This window comes from Neodiprion fabricii, chromosome 3 (genome assembly GCF_021155785.1).
Source record: "Neodiprion fabricii isolate iyNeoFabr1 chromosome 3, iyNeoFabr1.1, whole genome shotgun sequence".
Lineage (NCBI taxonomy): Eukaryota > Metazoa > Arthropoda > Insecta > Hymenoptera > Diprionidae > Neodiprion > Neodiprion fabricii.
Genome location: NC_060241.1, coordinates 30,501,753 through 30,523,134, shown reverse-complemented (window position 1 = coordinate 30,523,134; position 21,382 = coordinate 30,501,753). Strand labels below are relative to the sequence as shown.

Genomic DNA, 21,382 nt, shown 5'->3' with positions numbered 1-21,382 from the left:
CCTCCTCCATTCTCCCCACTCACAAGCACACGACTGCTTGGCGGTAAGATTCGCCCTATTACATTGGCGGGAACCACGGTGGAATTATCAGCGCTAACGGTGTTGACGGTCAATGTCGTTGTTCAAAAAAATTGTTTTTCGCCACTTTGTTTATTTTGGAAATTTACAAGGTCATCTGTAGCTACTTCCTGACCACAGGTGCGAAGGGTGCGAGTTCGCATTCGATTTTATCTGAAGCCGACATAAGCGTCTCTCTCTCGCACGTGTATAGGTCCGCTGTTGTACCTATACCTATGTAGACAATTTTAAATCATGGCTCGTGTTTTGTGAATCGGTAGTGAAATTGGCTATGAAATCACGGTGAAACCGAATCACAGCAAAAGCGCGCACCGCAGAGTGCGTACTGATTTCCCTAGTTTTCCTGTTCTCCCATTGGTTGGATACTAGGGAATCACACTCAGGGTGCGTATCTTTGTCAAATTGGTCATAAAACATTACACCGAAGTTACCGGCAGACGCAAAGAAGCATGTTCTGTCGGGCTGTGTTGATATCTAGTTGAGCGCGGTCCAAGCACTGCCTAGTTTATGTTCTAGCTGTCGGAAATTATCCTTGGGGACTGTCCAAGGAACACGAAACTCATGTCGACAAATCGTTTCCCAACTGAAGAGGGCACTGGTGTTTTATAGGTAGAGAAACGGCCGGCGCGGGGCCGGGGGGGGGGGGGAGGCAAGGCGCTAGCAAAAACTTGCTACGAATCACATTGCAAGATCATCGATTGGTCGATTTTGGGTAGCCCTGCAACCAATGACACTTCGGTGCTAATAGAACACTAGCGACGCTAATGGTACAAAAAAAAAACAACATGTACACGATTCTGCGACAAGTTTAGTCAATTCACCCATTTAAGTTCGTGCTCCTTGTTTGCTCCTTATACAGTCTTCATGAAATTATCAGTGGAAATTGTATGGTCAGTTATGGTTGGCTATGGCACTGCTGTAAGTTCGTGCATGGATTTGTGTAACATTTTGTATTTTTCATTACTGTCATCTGCTGAGTGGAAATGAATCTATCCGAGGAAATAAAACACTGGTAAACGGCTGCAAAGATGTTTTCACTAACGGAATCGATTAAACATATCCAAATAACATTCCGTGTCAATGCATAATGGAAGACTCCAAGCTACCTTGAGGTACATAATTTACGTGAAATTAAATGAAAACAATTACGTTAAATTGCGCATGGAAGAAGCATCCCAATATTCCATTAATTATTTCCAGTGATGTTTAAATCGTCTTCAATTGTCGTTCGACCCTCACTATTCTTATTGATATCGTATTGGAACGTGTGTATGTGTGCTAATAAACCCTTGAGGTTTCTAATTAAATGAGTATATTTTTTGATGTACGTTTAATTTTACAGCGTTGTAATAGTTTTACAAAGCTGTACTTCATAAGCTGCATTAGATATTTGCTGTTTCGAAATATATTCTTATTGAATAAAATTATTGATTCATATTTATTACTTGCTATAGAGTAGTTAAAACTATGGTACTGAGATGATACTTTTTTTTTTGATGCGATTATAATTATTTTCAAGTTTTTTTCTAGACCATTCACATAACATTTTTACGTGGAATAATTTTTTTCTTTTGTACCTGCAAGTATTTTTGTTCACTCAAGTTTATTCAATATTAATTTACGCACTGTATTGAGTTTTCATTTATAATCAAATTTTTCTAGGTTGGATTAGACGCTGAAGGAAATCAGAGAAACAATTGCTGCAATTAGCACGACTCTTAAACACTTCTTCCCGAAATAATCTAACTTGGCTTTTTGGGGATCACCACATTTGGCTGCACGCAGTGTACTCTTTACTTTATAATTACCACCATTATTCTGCATTCATGCATGTGCATTTTACACATTAGTATTAATTTAGTGCCAAACACCGTACTATTTCTTAATTAAATTTACATTGAAACTTCTTAAAAATTTATTGATAGTTCATACGACTTTATTCGCGGAAAGATCGATTTAAAATTGGATAATTATTGTTTCAATACCCAATACTGTACCTAGAACATTCGGAAAATGTAAAATTACATTACACAATACATAAGAGAAGGATTAAATTGTATAGAAAATAGTTACATAGAGTTGTTACTTGATTCTATACCCATATCAGTAAACGCTAGACAATTTTTCATAACAATACTACAGAACACTACATGTTATTTTTCACTTTTAAACAAATAAACTGATATATGCAATAGACCACTACTTCTCGTTTCTCTTTTATACCTTAAATTCCCTAGCTTACTTTATGCATTTACTTAGGCATGTAATACGAGCACGAGACGATTTCAACGATTTTAGTTGTAGTAAAATTTTCGCTTGAATATCATGTCCAATTATCTTTTAGGAGTGATGTATATTTTACGAATCCGTGGATATTTCCTGCATGTTTCGCCTGTAGTTATACCTCTCTGGAATCCAGTACCGCTATTGTATGCAACTGGTGTGAGAATTGCGACAGTTACGAAATGAATTTTTCTCATCCTTTTCAAATTTTTCTTGTGATATTCATGAACGTCGAAATACATGTATAAGTGATTAAATCACAACTGAGTAAACCTCGAATGCTCGTCACATTGACTTTTTTTTTTTAAACAGTCCATCAGCCCACCCACAACAAACATGTCCTTGAATTGAAACGTTTAATGCGAAAAATGTGAAATAACGTTTAGATTCAAAACGATAATACTTTCCGTAAGGTTCCATAGTGTAAAAAATATCGTCCGAAATTATATCGAATTACGTTGGGCGAAAAAGACATTACGAAGTCTCAGACGTTCTAGTGTAACATGTAGAACGATGAAATCTAGCCAGCAAGACGAAACCCGATGAATTATTCATCTCTCTATATTCCGTTAATTAAAAATTTGTATGAACTGTTTTAGTATTCTCTGATAAAAAAAAAAATAACTAGTACATTACGATGTAGCAAGATCCGCCTGAAAAATTTTAGCTCTATACCTACGTTTATTCGTTGAAAAATTGTGAGCAGAAAGTCTAACGGTCGGTTTCCATAATTAGAGATTAAGATTAAGTTTGGAATCGGGATTGAATTTCAATTTTATCTGAGTAAAATGCATTTAAAAAATAAAAATTTTCAACTATTTCGATTCGAAGCGGCGTAATTTTGGACAAACTTTGATTTGTTAATACGTTTGAAAATGTGAATTAATAAAATTTCTTTCAGTTCACCGGACATGTCATCGATTAGAGCCGCATGCGTTTTGTCTCGTGGCGACATCCGCAGTTTATACTGCACCACAATACATATAGTATTGTATATAGATCTAAATCAATACCTTACTCAAGGCGAGTGTAGGTGTACAATATGCTTGTTGCCGAACTATGCACGCAAGTTGCAACGGCTATAAGATTCAATTACACAGTGTGGTTATAGTTGTATAAATGCAGCGGTGCATTTCACACGCGTAGCTACGTGCTCGTTAATCTTACGAACTGGGGGGTCGTAATTTAATACTTCCTGTGTCGACTATTATCGCAATAGAATTTTATCGTTTCAAATCGAGCCCTGATAAGAAGAGGCAGATTTATGCCGAGTCCTGTTAATTTTCAACTGTTATTTTTTCATTAGTTAACGTTGAATCGGCTCTCTTCTCTCTGTCATCGACAGTCATTACAACAATATTATCATTCCATTATTTATCGTTACGTTGAGCAACTTATATCATCTGCTTGTCGAAATGCAAAGAACTTACTGGGTGCGTTGGATCCGAAATTTTATTTATTTCACTGTTTCTAGGATATTCACGGCTGATTTGCGTTTAAAAAAAAAGTAACAAATGACGAATAGAAATTTTCTAAAAGTGTTCCTTTCGCCCGACATGTAACCACTACAATAACACCTTTTCAAGTATTTTTAACGTCGAACGAATGCCAGATACGAATTGGGTTATTATCACACACCTCAGGTATAGTATAACGTACGATTATGTATTTGTTATTCACGAAGATAAACTTTTTGTTTCCCCCTCGATGCACAAACAATTATGTGTAAATTTATTCCTACACAGTGAGGTGAACAATTTCAGAATGTATATTTGCTTTCTAACAGTATATATTCCAGTGATTGTTTATAATATAATTTATTTTCGATAGAATTGTTGATAATTTACACTTATTTTTCGAAAAGTACGGCTGAATGTATCTTAAATCCTCACACTGCAGTGTCTATGTCTCATACAATGCTGAGTTGTTTCCTGGCAACTCAGCATTTTCCTTTCATAGAAGAAGTGTAGGGCTAAAAGATTATTCGTTCCACTTCGGTTGTGACGTCAGTGGTTGGGAAGGCTTTGAAGGAATTTTCATTGTCATTGGGGTTTCAATTTACGGCAGGGCACATCTGGTGAGCATATTGGCTACATTCAGGTATAATGGCATCCGCTGTTTACAAGGTGACGGTAAACCAAGAAACCCGAGGATATTCTGGTATTTGTATACCCATCCATTGGGAAAACTTTCTATTCACCGTCCTGCATTTCTCGGCCTGCAGAGCCTGTTCACACGAACTCAACTCTGAAAATGTAAAAGTACCGGAAGGTTTTGAAAAATAACAGCGATTCCAATCGTGGCTGGAAAATTTACAAGCACGTAGGAGAGAGGCGGGCAAAATCGGTCCCTTAAAGGAAGGAGTAATGTTTGACCAATTTCTAAAACGTCATTTGTTTTGTCTTTGGCCTAAAAATACATTTTAAACGTTATCGACATTTTTTTAAATCCCCTTTAGTTGTACAGAGGACGTATTTTCCCCGCTTTTCCACTTCTTGAAAAAACGAAAACTGGTGAGCGCTGGATTAAGTGCCTGTTGCACTTTCCAACAGACAAAATGAGTGAAAAGTTAACTTTAGATTCACTCACAGACAACCTTTGTTGCGAAAAGCGTTAATAAATAACTTATATATGTATACATGTACTCACCGACAACATACAGTCGGAATACGATCCGTTTTCTAGATTCACAAATACATCGTACAACGTTAGAAAAAAGGTTGATCGTTTCACAAGCAAGAAGAAAAAGCTGCGAATTAAGAATAACGAACCTTTACCGTATAGTAGGTATAATACCACCCTAGTAATACAGCCAACACAAAAATTTCTCGAGCTACTTACACCAATCCTCTTAAAAATATGCCCTCTTTGCCGTTATTAAGGGGCTGTGAGTGGGTGACTCCCTTTCACTTGGCCAACCCAAGGAAGACCATGACGTGTAGACTAACTAAAATTACGTGCTTGAATTTTCTTTTACGATGCGATCTTATCAGCGTGATCGATATAACGGGTATCCATCACCAGGTGGGTAGTTTCGCCTGAAAAGAATGTTCGTTGAATGATAATGGCTTTGAATAAAATTGATGAAATTATTGGATATCGAAGGAAAATTTTTCAGTAATCCAGAATAATTTCAGATTTTAGATGAATTTTACAATCGTTTGATCCCCGGTTCAAGTCACGGTAAAATCAAATACTTCTGATTTAACGTAATCTTTGTCCTTATCGTATGTATGATCTATCTTAGCTTTGCCTGCGTAATAATCTTGCAGTTTGTATGCGTTACTTGAAGCGTTCTTAAAGCCGCGTAATCGGTGCATCCACACGTGACCCATCCCTATCAGCTCAATGCGGCACCTGTTAATGATAATTGGAATCATAATTGCTCTTAATAATTGTTGATCACGTGACTTTTGGTTAGACAGATTCACAAGTATCGGAAGTCGACTTTAATAATAAGTAATAAATTCGGACCTCGGTTGCGTTACTACAATTTTTGCGTTGGACGTTGCAGCTATTGTAAGGATTTTCATTTCCTGTACTTCCTGGACCAGGAAGTTAAGCAGAGGCTGGTGTGTGGTGAGATTAACAAGCACAATAATAACCTGGCTTACAAATGCACAATGATAAGATTAGGATACGCAAAAAAATCGATAATACAACCGCGATCGATTTTTCCGTTAAAAATTTACACTCTTGCAACTTTACACCCTCAAAATTATACATACCACGGTGCAGATATGCTGTGCACGTCGAGTTAACTAATATATAAAGTGTACATAAATGGGTGCAGATTTCTACGTGATCTGGATTTGTTACTTCGTGTTTTGATATTTGGTATACATAATATATATTTTTCAACGTGGTGTACATGAACGTTCAGTCAGTATCAGATGTTTTTTACGGTTGGTAACGGTATTTTTTCATTCTGATTTGTTCTAGAAAATTGATCAGCCCACCGCAAAGGTATAGGTATAATGTTATGCGAAGGTGGCAAAAATCGTAGGTTCATCTGTATCCGATAACTATCGAACAATGAACTTCCCCCGTGTTCTCCCAATTAAAAACTAAATACATACGAGTTTGCTGTGAAATATTTGACTGTGATTCCTTGCAAATACAATCTTTACACCTGTTACGTGAATAATTTTTCACTTCGCATGAATTCATAGAGCATGCGTAGAAAATTCATTGTCATAGTTACAATCCGAAGGTTATAGGTCATTCTTATCTGCTGCAGATATGCATGCGTACTCCGATAAAAAATATCATGAACGGTTGTATAGAAATAACTATGATTTAATTTTCCGTATTTTAATTCAACCTGCCGTGATTTTTTTTGCGATTACGATATCCCCCCATAGCTGGGTGTTCAACCTAGTGTTACAGCTTCGTGGATACCCCTACTCTCTCGACTCTGTAGGCTTTGCTTGCTATCTCGATACAGCGCTATAACGCTGGAAAAAGCTGTTCTAGATTTACGAATAAGCAATTACTCTGATTGTGAACAGTGCAACAAGTCGAGTTAGTCTAGGATTATGCGAGTTCGTACAAAGCGTTTTCAATCTTCAATATTATTCCCACATCTGATATAATACTGAAAAATCCGAGCTGGTTTGTGAAAAAAAAATTTATTGTAATAATTTCAGCTGTATTTGCTGCAACACTCATCCGAATTGTACAATTATTTAAACAAATTACAGACAATATCAATAATCCGTTTTATTTGTCTGCTTTGACGTTGTAATAAAAATAATCGTTCACCCAGTAGTTAGTATTTTCATGTTTTTTGTAATCCTCATAAATCCCGTAATGTCAGATAGGATGTTTTTTCATGTATAGCTAATCAATTGCTTGCAAGTATAGCGAGAATTCGGTAGCTGCGTATAAAATAATACTTCTTGTTGTTTGTTGTGATTTTTATTACAGCCTCGCCTATTTTCGCCCGGTATCCACGGTTTACGAATAAATTTACTGTGCAGGTATCGAGATGTCTAAGCTAGCAAGCTTTTATGGGCTGGTCGGCCTAGGATCTCTATGTTTGGTATTTTTATTCTTCAACCAAAGGTACGGCAGCCCAATGAAGCATCGAATACAACCGATATTAGCAGTGGGACGATCCTGGGAGGTGAGTTCGTGCTTGAAATGGAAATTAAACGTTAATTTCAAGCCTCAAGGATATACACCTTGTACCTACTAGGGTGTTTCGGTTGGAATCGACATTCATTTCCGCTTATACTTGAAGAACTTGTGAATAGCAACAAGAAAGAAATCCTATTTCCAGGATATATCTCTTAAGCCCAATTCTTGAAGGTGGTTCGTGGAAATCAAAGCCCCATTTAAATATCTCATTATTAGGGAAGGTATTATTTTTAATTGTTACCATTCAACCGCATTTAATGATACGGAAATCGCCGAAATTTAATTATATGTATACAAAAATTTATCTTTAAATGTGTTTAGTAGCTACAACTAATGAATTCACAATAGAAACTCAAATACCAATTTTATAAGAAATTTAATTCTCTCTATAACAATGCATTCAGGATCAAATGTTTTCAAAAGGAACATCCTAGTGATTATGATTTGATCTGACCAATTTGTGACGGAAAATAAAGTCGAACAGTGCCGTAATCTTTTATCTGCACTATTAGTGACTTATCTGTAATGCTATTCGGATACAGACTAATTAATCGATATCAGAGAACGAAAATGAGTGTTATTGCGCTAATCACATTTATGCGATAATAAAAATTATGTAGCTACCTTAGAACCAGAGTATAGAGGCTTCTGTAATTTTAACCTAAATTACATACCCGAGTCTTAATTAGGAAGTACCGGCTACGAAATAACCAATCCTTTTCAGTCCTTCATCCTACATTTGGTTGTTTCAGTTGAAGTATAACTCCCCGGTAGAGAAGATCATTACCGATTGTCTCCGAGCAACCTAAACAATAATCACAACGTTGAATTTAATTGATTTTTACGGGATGTTTTTCGGTATAATTATTCATTTTGTATCAACGTGATGAAACCCACGGTGGACTCGGTATAAAAATCTTACATATTACTTAAAAAACGTTGTCAAATCCAATGAAAATATTTATGTTCATATCAAAGTACGAGATCGTACGGAACATTCATTTATTTAGCACTTGCCCGAATGTTAAGCGATTTGTCGAAATCGTTATTGAAGAGCCTAGAGTTTTTGAGACGAGAATGGATTTTTGTGGTTTTTTTGAATCTCGTCGGTCATGTGCAGGGAATTTGTATAAAAATAGTTAGGTGAATGGGGTGAAAGACAAAATGTAGTAATAAATCAGCGACGGAATCGTGAATTTTAACTATAATTAATACACTTACGTTTCTACATTGGGCATATTTTTGCCTGTAATTGAAATTAGACAACGGGAAAATTACATAAGCTCCCGTTACTCGCACGCGATATTCGGACAGCTGTGCGCGCGTAAAAATTTTGCCATATCGTTATTGCGTATCAGTGAGCGGGAATAACAAAAATTAACTGATTTACGATTTTTTGCTACGCTCTAAGGTCACATAACTTATGTAGCGAATGTAACATAGAAATTCCAAAAACCGTGTAAGCACTTCCCTTAATTTTTATGGTCAAATACAGCGATTTCTTTTTTCGATTTTTCAATTACATATGTCACCGAAAATCTATCAGCTTATCGTTAGTCTCTTAAAATTCATTCGCTTGAAAAATAAAGACGCAGGTATTATCATTCAAGTCATTCAACAGTTCTGTGCACTTTTGCTTTAGGATTTTGAAACAACACCAGAGCCCTATGAATTTGAGGAACCAGTATCGGTAAGGCACCTTCGACATATTTTATATCGAATGTTTTTCCCGAAAGTAATAATATACCCTGATTGTGAGTGTGCATGTACGTTTTCAATCTGCGATTCCTATATGTTGTGTTTTTTTTTTTTTTTGGTGTGCCTTAAGCTTATAGTACAGAAATAAAAGAACTACATGCAGTAAACTGATTTTACCCGTCGATCGTTGTCCGTCTCTAGATCAGATTGTTTGCAGCATATATCCAACCCGTTCATATGCACGTTTAATCGAATATTTAGCTTACCTTAAAACTGAGGTTTTTTCGTAAAATATTGCAGTTATAGTTTGTTCTTACGTGAAAGAATATAAGCGGAGTAGTTTAGTTGAAAGAATTGGTCCTCATCTTCAGCCAATACCAATTGACCTGACATATTATGTATGTATGTATATGTATATAGAGATGAGATTGTACTTTTTCGTACTGTTTACATTGAACCGTTTTTGTGATACGTGTTTGTAATTTGAACTGACGAATTGAATCGAAAATAACGCGATTGATATTGACTTTTCCGACTCGTCAATAAACAGATATACAATGTTCCGTCAATTACAGAACGCACCTGTCGTCAAGGAAGCTGATGATTCGGTTGCCACGTTGAACGAAATACAGCAAGTCCTTAATCTGCAACGAAGGATGATTCGCGACGATATGATAGGTTACCAATATCCCAATGGCAGATACAATAAAAGTGCCAAGTAAGACGATTTTCTCTTTCTCGCTGTAACTCACAACGTAAAATATCGATGCGCGAAATATGATTTTGAAATTTCTCAACGATTTATACAATTCCACAAGTTTATCATGTATAAATAAAGATCCGTATTGTTGTATATTGTAGAAGACTTGAAGATTTAGTGATGGAAAAAAATGGGAAACCAATCAGAAGTGTCATTATAACAACATGGCGTAGCGGAAGTACGTTTCTCGGCGACGTTCTCACGGCACATCCCGGGGTCTTTTATCACTATGAACCGCTTTTAGATTTTGACATTGTTCAAATTCGAGGTCCTCCCTTGGCCAGCCAAGCTTTAAGAAATCTTAAAGCGCTACTGAACTGCGAATACGAAGATCTAGGTAATGCGTGCATCAATTTTATTCTTATACTTGTAATAAACGTAACTCAACCTCTCGTAGCGACAGTTTTGTATCTCATTCTCAACCATTGTCTAATAAGTTCACATATCACGTGATGTCAAGTTTTTTATCTATTTTAATTGCATGCCCTTTTAATACGCTTCAAGTGTAAAAAACTGATCAACTTCCTCCATTTTCGTAGTGTGCAAAAACCATTAATATTCATGAAAATAGTGTTACATTTTTGCATTCACATGATATCTCTCACGAGTCTGTTATATTGAACTCGAAATATCCATATTCTCCAAGGCGATGTACTATCAAGCATGAATAATATTGCAACTAATCGCTTTAATCCTGTAATTTCAGATCACTATATACAATTTGGAAGGGGCCATTCTTGGCTTTTGAATCATAACTCACCACTGTGGAAGCAATGCCAATCTCACAGAAGAATCTGTTATAATCACAGATTTCTTAGCGGAATGTGTAAACTTTTTCCATTTCAGTCAATGAAGCTTGTCCGTCTCAGATTACGTGTTGCGCAACAACTTCTTGCCGATGAAAAGTTAGTAACATATTCAATAAAAGAGATGATAAATGATATCTAAAACAGATCTTACAGATTCTAATTTGCATCCACGATTCACAAAATACTAATATTGTGCCAAAAAACCGAAAGAGCAGAAGCTTCTCCAAGACCTCATAAATATGGTCATTTCACCATTAGATATTGTATTAGTACAATATGGTTACATACACCATAGACACTTTCATTTGTTTTGTTGTGTAGTTCATAGTAGTTATTTTCAGTGATGGTAGTTCGAAGTTTGAGTGCTTATCCCTCCGAAAGCTGTTACTAAATTCCTGTCTTTACCAGCTCTGTCTTTATATCGTTACTTAAATTGTGTCCGCTAATGTATAAGATAGTACTATACTTTTGTATCGGCTAGCGCTGATTCTCAACTACTGATTTGTTATAGAGCATATTTTATGATTGATGCGACCATCATTCTATCAGCGGTTTTAAAATTTAAAATATTACTATTGACTATTGAATATGACACTTGGGATAATTATTACAATATCTAAATCTCAACATCACTCTATTGCAATGATAAACTCCATTGCCAATTATTTTTCAACACTTTGGAATGCATCCGATTTAAACTGTGCTGATAAATGTTTTCCAGATTAGCTGTAAGATTGATTCTCTTGGTGAGGGATCCCCGTGGGACTCTTCAGTCGAGAAAACACCGTTCGTTTTGCCGCGAAAGTCCGGACTGTTCAGACCCAAGTTTACTCTGTGCAGATATGGTGTCAGATTACAACGCCGCAGTGGAATTGCAGCGGAAATATCCCTCTACATTTAGGTGCGTGATTTGTTGAAATTATGCCTGTTACAGAAGAAGACACGTAGGAATATAACAATGATATATCACTGAACGAATGGTTTTCAAAGTGATTGGATCAGGGAACCCAAACAGTATCGGTAATTAGAAACTACTGAATTTCTAGAACTGAAATAGCACTGTACTCAAACAGAGCTTATAACTCTGAGCAAAGCTTTTGGCTGACTGTCATTAGGAATTATTGGATAATATTTTTCTTAAGGGTATTGATCGGAAATATTTATCTCAAACGATGAAAATCATCATTGTTTCAGGGTGATACGATACGAAGATCTGGCTGTTGAGCCTTATAAACACGTGGAAGAACTTTTTAAATTTTATGGCCTCGACTTTCACCCGAGTGTGAAGAGGTTTCTAGACACTCATACAAAAAATGACGTCGGCGGTGTGTCCAGTACATACAGAAATTCGAAAGCGGCACCTTTTCACTGGAGGGCGGATTTAGAATTTGAAGAAGTCGAAGAAATTCAACGAAATTGCGTTGTCGCTATGAAACACTGGGGTTACGTGCATGCAATCAACGCTTCTCATCAAAGAGAATTCAATCCCATAACAGACTACGTGCTACGTTTGTGACACACTGCGTCGAAGTCTGTAGCGATATCAGAATGTTATTTCAAATTGAATGTACATCTCAAACGAGAGTTACAGATTTAGCAGGTTAGTCAAAGTTATTAACAGCACCAATTTGTTATTATTCAAAATTTGACTACCGTACACAGGTCCTTGTGGTTTCGGAATGCGTGCATGCCAGTATTCCGGCACCTCAAAGATTTATTTTTCCAAAGGTAAAAGTAAAGATATAAGTAAAGAAAAGAAAATACACGCAAAGTGTGAGAAAACAATGAAAGAAAACATGACAATATCATGACACTTACATACAGTCAAATGAATTTGTAATTATTATTCAATCATGGTTCAACAAGGTATAACTCTCACCTTTTACTTTTGGGATCATAGGTATTATTATATAAGCAGTATTACGGGCGATTCTTTTTTCTGTACATGTGAATCTACTTTTTTCCATGAACAAATTTTGCACCGTTAGATTAAAACTCAAAGTCAGACTACGCGAAAGCTTTGAAGTGCCCTTTGCGTATCAAGCCATGCTACCAGTGTTTATTACCAGTATTGTTCATACGTTAGGGAGAAAAATAAAATATGGATCTGACGTGGCAAACAAGCATACGCAAAAAGACACAAAGTTACGCGACATGGATCCTGTGATCTCGCGACGCTCACCTCGTCGGTACATTTCAAAGGTTGTACACGCGAACGAATTAAGAAAATATGACAAATTATTGATAATGAATAACGAATCGGATGTTCAGTTTCATCAGGTACAAAATTTTGAATACTATCCGAGGATGTTTTAGTTACTTTATTTCGGACAGCCAGAGTGTCCTAACGATCACGAAATTATTGCACGACTATTAAAAACATCAACGATTATTCAATGTAGCTGGACTGCAGAATATGGTAGCTTGAGTTAACATTATTTAAGTTTACCAAGCTGTGATTAGAGTCAATTTTCCAGATACATAAGTCGTGTAATTCGCGAATGTTTAGATATTTCATCTATTTTGTAGGTATTTACAAGTCTGTTATCATGAATAGTTTTATTTCATTTTACTTTTCCAAATATAAATCGTGAACTAAACGGTACACGATTCACCAAATTGTTCGCTGCTCGTTTGGCACATAGAATCGTTCGTACAGTAATTACATCGCTCAAAATTACTTCATTCCCTGCGCCAATTTCCGATTGGGCATTGAATTCAAATGAACAGATATGCATCGTTTCTCCGACGCGAGAAGAATCCTCGGCTACATACGGAAAACATATCATTGTGAAAGACACTTTTCCGGACCTTATGATTTCTTGTTTGAGCCCCAACGATTACTTGGCAGAGTTATGAAAGCTCAATTAAGCACGATAGATTTCAAATATTATTAGCATAACTGGCACGGCATATATAGTATGATCGAAAGTCATTTGACGAATATAATTGAAAGTTACACGAAAAGCATGCCAGTACTTGAAGTAAATGAGTAAAAAATTAAAAATAAAAAAAAAAAAAGAAAGCAAAAATATTTTCATGGTAGAAAAGTAACGAAGCACGCGAACATTCCTCTCTATCGTATAACGCTTACAGAGTCCCGAGTCGGTAGAATAAATTCAATTAACGCATCACACAACATTGAATGTAATTTTGTAGTGTTTAAAAAATTCGAAAACGCAAAGAATGCAACAATTCCTTGTCGATCATTCAGAAGACAGCCAAATATCTTCAATGTCGTAACCGTAGTGCCTACCCTAATGATCTATTATTGTCAAATTAATCCGAGTACCTATCGTAATGTAACAAGTATATGGTGTCTTGAAAATTTCCGGTCGAAGTTTTTCGAAGTGCAATGGCGATCGCTGATCCGCGGTGAGCACAGATCGACACGTTCCCTTCGTAATACGGGAATACGAATAAGACTATAAACTAATAACGTGCGGTCGTTGACATGACTAAAACTTTATAAAACACGTGTTTAGGTATATTACCTATAATTTAGGGTATTGTCAATTGTTGATATAGTTTAATTGCCACCTCTCACCCATGCACTGAATATTTTTTCGTCATTTATTACGAGTGGCCTAATCTGCAGTAGTTGAGAAACGGGAATAGGAGTCTCAAGATCTAGTAATATGCAAAATAGTATTGAAGTGACCCCGTTTTGCGTCAGCTTGTAACAATTATAAGTCAAACGTGACGCAATGAATTCCGTGACCAATTGTGTTTATACTTTAATCGCTTGTATCGCTTATCAGCTATTATACAATGTCATCAACCGGTATTCAGAGATTTACGACTTAACTTTGTCGTGAAACGATATATTTCTTGTAATTCTGATCATTATGATCGAGTATTGGTTTATTATAAAGTATTTCACGTCACCTTGATGGACGTGCATGATTTTTGTTTACTTTAGAGAAATATTTCACGATAAATGTGTGCGTCAGTTCACCTATAATATTATGTTATGTACTTTTGACACGTATACAGGACGCGAACTTATTGTTTGTAATAAAACTTGCATAAGTCATGTGGAGGCTGATATCTAGTTATTTATTATAATTTACGCAGTAAGTTTACATCGTCAATTTGTAAACCTAGTTTGTGAACTTGAAAATTAGTTGATGCAGTTTGGCAATTTGCGATCACATTATATAAAAGTAAAAACAAATTAAAAATTATTATACCAAACTTAGTGGTAAATTCGTTGCGACGAGTGATATATGCGGATAGCGGCAGAATGTTATACAAGTAATTGTGACATGTCATTTACATTTACTGGCTGAACTGTCGAAATGGTCGATATCCGTGACATTTTGCTGGCATGGTGTTATATATCTTCCTTGCTTCGGAAGAAAGAAAACTCCCTAGTTACTGCAATGTACGGCAAAAGTAATAACTGTGCCAGTCAAAGTGCAGAATAAGTTATTTATAGGGTTCAGTCAGGATTTTCAATAAAAAAATGTGCAATATCTTTCGTATATGATATGCTCAACAATTAAATATCATCATCATCATCATCATGTCGATTGTACAAAATTTTAAAGCACAACTTGTATTTGCCATGTATAGACAATTAAATATATACATTTGAAAGTATAACTGAATTTGTTCCTCAATCGTTACTCATACGGTCTTCATATCCTTTAGTTCTAGACATGACTGTACAAAATTTATTGTGTTTTGTGGTTATTTATTTTTTCAATCCCTTATTGAAAAAGCGTTGAATCCCTCGGATAAGCAACTGATTTGCAATAGGAAAATAAAGATGCGAAACATTTCGTTGTAGCAAACAATCGAAAGCATATACATGCATATATGAATAGAATTCTTTCAAAGAAGACTAATCATAGTCGACTCAAGGATCTCTACATGCGGATTTCTCTTGCGGACTTGACTAAAAGTTGTCCGAGAGATGTCTTTCAGAACGAAAGTACAGATGAGTACCGGACAGTTAAGTGTTCGGTAGGTTCACTAGATTACGTATAACTGGAAGGCGACATCCGAAAGAGAAGCAAGAAAGATGGCCAACCTCTCTCACTCCCTACATGTACACCCTTCGAAAATGTAACGCGACTCGATCATTTTTGTCTTTGAGCTATCTCTCTCCACGCTACCCTCACCACCTTGGGGCGCGTTCTAGTTATGATATATTTGATCGTCAATGAGTAGGTACCAACGGTTACATAGAGGTACGAAGTATAGAATGGGTGGAAAGGTTCTCGTGTTCCCGGTGCGCCTCGCTCCCTGATCGGTACGCCAAAATTGAGGTGCCCGTGAAGCATGTTACCTAGCTGGGTCAAGAGAAGGTCCTCTATTCGTTTGTTTGAGTATAACAGTGCGGCTGATTGTTTTGAGAAATTTGAAATTCGTTAATACAGGAATTATTCGATGATGTTAGGACTTTGTACTTTTCTGTGTAGGTACGTCACGAATTCAGGGATTCTATTGTTCCTTGGGAGCAGGCCGATCACTCATGTCCCATGTATCACACCGTTGGCTGTTAGTTGACTTAATATCGAAAGAAATTTTCAGTCAACTATGTCAAGTCGACTGGGAATAGGCATATTACGAGCCTATTGTCGACTGTACACTGAGTAAGATCGCGCGAATGTCCTCTGAAATAGCATGGCAAAGGCAATACCCGACGTCGACTATTATTAGGTTTTCAGTTGACTGTCAGCAGCCAAACAATAAGGCCAATAATTTGCAAGTAGGTTAATTACGCGGACTCGTAGTTAGCTTGCGTCGGGTACTCAAGTATAAGATAGCGATTAGTCCGACTAACTGCCACTTAGATGTTGATTCGGAACATGAATGCGCTGTAAAAACTTTAACTTTACAGTGGTAACTGGATAAGGTAATAACGGGTTGTCAAGTCGGATTGCCTTATAACTGGCATCTCAAAGGACATTCGTAAACATGAAGTATACTGCGTGTAAACTTCAAGTCCACTTCCTTGTCGATCTATGGCCATTCAAAAATAGCCGAACTGCTGCTTTGTTTTGTGACGATGTATGTATTTTGATAGACGAAAGTAAGAACCGAAGTTCGGACGGATCAGCGGATCAGCGGATCAGCAGATCGGCAAATTAGTAGGCTTACGACTTTAGAAGGAGAGAGTTGTGTATGGATTCGAGGTGTCAGGAAATCATAAAGTGTGTGAAATTAACTCAAATCCTGATCAGTTAACAAATTCAATAAATAACGACGAACTGAAACAATAAAGAAAGTCACACCATTCTAAAATTATAAATACGACACATCAAACACTCTCCCTTCAAATTCTTCGAATAATTGTTCCGCTCGATTTTATCTATATACACTTTTACCGTCCGTTTTTATGTTATTTTTACTATTTTGTTTTATTATTACTCTACTATTGTCTCTTGTATCTTTTAACTTGTGCACCTGTGCCGTCCACTTATATTTTTTAAACTATCAAACCAAGTTTGTTGCTGTACTATTAAATTATAGTTCACTTTTTAAACCAAAATGACCCAAATAAATGCATAATTTTCTCTTTGATCGTCAACAACTATTTCTCGTGATTGTGTATTTATTTCCCTTTCTTTTATATTTGACTTATAATCAATAAGTAAAAATTCATAACAGTTTTTTTTTTTTTTTCTTGCCAACAAGGCGTCGAAATATTTTTGAATTGTAGAAAACGTCGACTTTCGGCAGACGAATGATAGTCGGCCTCTGGAATAGTGTGCTATCTGGGCGTACTTCTCACCTTTTTGGTGCTCTAGTATATCTGCTCGGTGCGCCAGGTTTTCACCCCCGAAATATAGGTATATTAGAACAAGACACGTCGTCACTTCAGTTGCAACGCTTTGCAAGTGTGCAGACTGCAGTACATATTTGCTTTTTGATAAAAAACATGAGGTCTGTTATTATAATGAATGAGGCATACTTAAATATCACTTTTTATATCATTCAACATTCGTTATTGTATTGCGGTGCACTTTATATCGTTAATTCATGCATGTAATGCAGCGTATGGCACATAGTATATGTATATGGACATACATGACCTCATTTGTAATTGTCGTCGTAAAAACAAGATAGACTCTTCAGACCTGCGTGAAAATAATATGTTCCAATTTTAGAATTATTTAATAATTTAATTTAACAAAACTGGATGTTGTTACGAAATGGTCTGTAGGTCAAAGAAATACTAAGGCGACTATATGGTAAATCGGTAAAAATATTATTAATAATTCGTTTTATGAGGAACTGTGAAAATGACAATATTGTACACAATAATATGAATGATTCAAGATATTTGTATATGTGTATTTGAAATAAGAATATACTCCGTTGTGGTGATTTTTAGTTATTGAAATTTATGTTATATTTGCCAGAAAAACAGGATCGAGAAGAAGGAGACGAAAAGATGTCCGATTATTGTCATCCTTTAGTCATTCCTATAATGCATCTTTTAGTCGAATCTATAAGACATCAAAAAACGGGGCATAAGTCGTCTTTTCGTCATCTTTTGGACATCTTTCAGACAATCTTGTGCTGTATGGGAAGCCCCCTCTTTCTTTGCGGGTCGAGAAGAGAATTCACAAGCTTTACATTTAAAGTCATTGATAATTTATCATTTCACGAGTAGTAGTAGTAGTTCCAGAACATATTTTTAGTAATAATTGGGGATGACTGTATGTTGCGATCTGGAAGTGGGTACGAGAGTGAATATAAATACGATGCCGTTCAAGAATTTGTTCGTTGAGATTCTTGTGAATAAAAATAGTAATACAAAAGGCGCCTTTTCTTGTTTCATTGACGTATTTTATTTTAATAATATTCAGCCTTTATTTTTAACTTCAAACTGACGATGGATTGTATTCTATCGTGATTATTACGATAGATTATTTTGCACACTTCCTTGCTCGTTTTTATTCACATTCTTGCTGACCGACTGACTGAATTTTTTTTTGTTCCACGCATGTCGTTGCACGACGCACGGATAACTCGTATGCTTAAGGCGCATTCGCATTCTGCGCATTTATAAATTCTTGAACCTAATTTACACGAATCGTTTTCAAAGTAATTAATCTTAACACTGTCCAATTTATTTTCGCTGATAACAGCTTGGTTACAGTCGTGCTGCTCCCTCCACGACCTTATGCAGGTTTTCCAAGTTTATGATGCGTTGAATAAAATTCATGTGCATTCCGGTCTTGTCCAGCTTCGTTCCAATTCCTTCAAGTATTTCTAGTGAATATGTGGGCTTGACGAATTTGTGTTTGATGTGTAGCGTCTGTGTTTGTATTAAAAATTAGGATATTAAGGCACAGCACGAGGCAGATCGGTAACTGACGTTATCCGACGCACACGTTGTACGAATTTTCTCGAGAGCGGCAAAATCAAAGGACTTACATATTATTTAATTATACCGAGACATTGTATTCATAGCGCCGGTATAAAAATGTCAAAGAGAGTCAGCTTTTATGGATTAATAAGTTTCCTTCTTCTGGGTTACGTTTTTTTCATTCTCGTCCAAAGGAATGGCAGACTATTGAAAGATGATATACCACGGATGTTTATGCGAGGATCTTGTAAAGTAAGTTCAAGGATTCCTTATTCCCAAATTCAACGGCAACTTTGCCAGATAGTTGACTCAATTTTAAACCCAAAGAATTTACAATTTTGATACAGAGCCGCATACTTACGATTTGACGACTCGGACAATTTAAGCTAGCGAGACAATCGAAAAGACAGTTTTGATACGAACTAATTTGACAAGCTAATTTATAATAAATCTAAAAAGCCGGTCTTCAGGAGTACTATCATTTTTAAAGTTTATAATTAGCTAGAAATAAACTGAATAATCATCGTGTTCCTATTCAATTGAGAAAAATGATAAATTGTGAATACTCAAAAACAAAAATGTATGAAGAATGTTGAATGGTGAACATAAATTTTAACATACTGTTTTTGGTAATGTATCTGATTTAATATTAAATAAAACGAATGTTTCAGACGACGTCGAGTTTTTCCATACTGTTTTTTTATTTTAAATCAAGAGAGTATATCAGATAGAAATCGAATTCTAAGTATGTTTTGTAATTCGCACCGATAAATTAAAAATCATGTATTCACGTACGTGATGAAATCGTGATTTTTTTTAGAGGCGTTAATACGCATGTATTTTCTTTTAATTGCAGAAGGTAGATGAAATCAAGAAAGCTAATAGTTCAACTACTACCTTAAGTGAAATACAGCAGGTCCTCAATCTACAACGGCGAATAATTCGCAATGAGATGATGGATTACCAATATCCGAACGAAGGATATCAACGTAAAAATGTCACGTGAGGAAATTAATTTTTTATTATCTTTTGTAAATAAAAATTTCAAAATTTATATCGCACTGCAGAAAGCTAAGAGACTTATTGATAGAGGAAAATGGAAACCCGATGAGAAGTGTGATTGTCGCACGTGTTCGCAGTGGAAGTACATTTCTAGGCGATATCGTCGCGGCTCATCCAGCGGTCTTTTATCACTGTGAGCCACTTCTGGACTTTGGCAAAATTCGAATCACAGATCCACCACTGACGAGTCAAGCCTTGAAAAATCTGAAGCGACTACTAAACTGCGAATACACCGATTTGGGTAATGCATGCGCCAGTAACAATTGGACATACCTATGTATTGTAACGTGACATTACGAGCTATTCGGGCAGCGGTCCAGGAAGTTGTCAGAGTCTTGAGTGCTCAGTAGTTAGAGCAATCTCCCGGAAATCGAAAGATCCCGGTTGGAATCCCGGTCCAGCCCAAGCCGTGAACCATTTTGTCCAGGACCATCGGATTGCACGTCAGGGTATACATCTCTATCGCTGTATCAACTTCACTTCTTTGGCCACGATTTTTCTGAAACGTAATGACCGATGACGATGGGAACATTGACCAGCATCGATGGTTGTCAAAACCTATTGTTTATCCGTTCGTTCAATTTCTTTGATCCGTAATGGTTCCGAAACTGTTAGATAAATTTGGATACATTATTTTGAACGATCTAGTACCTTCCAAGGCAGGTTTAGGTTCATTTTTTTATGATGTTGGAATTTCCTGTAGCAAAGTGATGTACCTTCAAGGTACATCGTGTGACACCCGATATCACATCGTTATTTTTTGGACGATAATTTACGTTTGCCTGTTGACGGGATGTCCGTGTGTTTTCCATTTCAATTACATATAGTGCATGATATCTGGAATATGAAATTGGTAATGACTCCCTTCATCTTCCTTATCCGCAGAATTCATAGATGTTCGAAAACATGCTGCGAGACACTTTTTGCTTCACATATAATTCACTGTACGACGGATAAATTTCAACTACAATTCTTAAATAGTCGAAGATGATATGTTACGCATCACGAAATCTTGTGACCGATTGACTTTTGCAGATCACTACATAGAACATGGGAAAACTGAGTATTGGAATATTAGGTTTAACACTCGTCTGTGGACGCAGTGCCAAGCGCACCCGAGCATATGCCACGATTACAGATTTCTCAGCGGAATGTGTAACCTTTTTCCATTTCAATCAATGAAGATCGCTCGCCTCAGACTACACATTGCAAAAGAGCTTC

General features: G+C 36.3%; 1 protein-coding gene and 1 long non-coding RNA gene across 9 annotated transcripts; one reads left to right on the top strand and one right to left on the bottom strand.

The window, feature by feature from the left end:
• The first annotated feature begins 761 nt into the window (after positions 1-761).
• On the top strand, positions 762-13,772 carry LOC124178830 (carbohydrate sulfotransferase 5-like). 8 transcript variants are annotated; one of them, XM_046562552.1, is made up of 8 exons: positions 793-1,190; positions 7,344-7,489; positions 9,146-9,193; positions 9,777-9,919; positions 10,063-10,298; positions 10,668-10,866; positions 11,492-11,671; positions 11,965-13,772. In XM_046562552.1, exons 2-8 carry the CDS (start codon positions 7,352-7,354, stop codon positions 12,284-12,286), a joined length of 1,266 nt encoding a protein of 421 aa, XP_046418508.1. In that variant the 5' UTR covers positions 793-1,190; positions 7,344-7,351; the 3' UTR covers positions 12,287-13,772. The 8 variants fall into 8 exon arrangements, 7 of the variants coding, with proteins under 7 accessions (XP_046418508.1, XP_046418514.1, XP_046418512.1 ...); XM_046562556.1 differs by lacking the exon at positions 793-1,190 and adding an exon at positions 3,965-4,004; XM_046562553.1 differs by lacking the exon at positions 793-1,190 and adding an exon at positions 5,628-5,933.
• Positions 5,035-16,414, bottom strand: LOC124178841. Its single transcript, XR_006869900.1, has 4 exons — positions 16,188-16,414; positions 8,178-8,308; positions 5,203-5,718; positions 5,035-5,110 (listed from the first exon to the last, which is right to left on the bottom strand). It is a non-coding gene; the product is annotated as an uncharacterized LOC124178841 (long non-coding RNA).
• Positions 16,415-21,382: the final 4,968 nt, after the last annotated feature.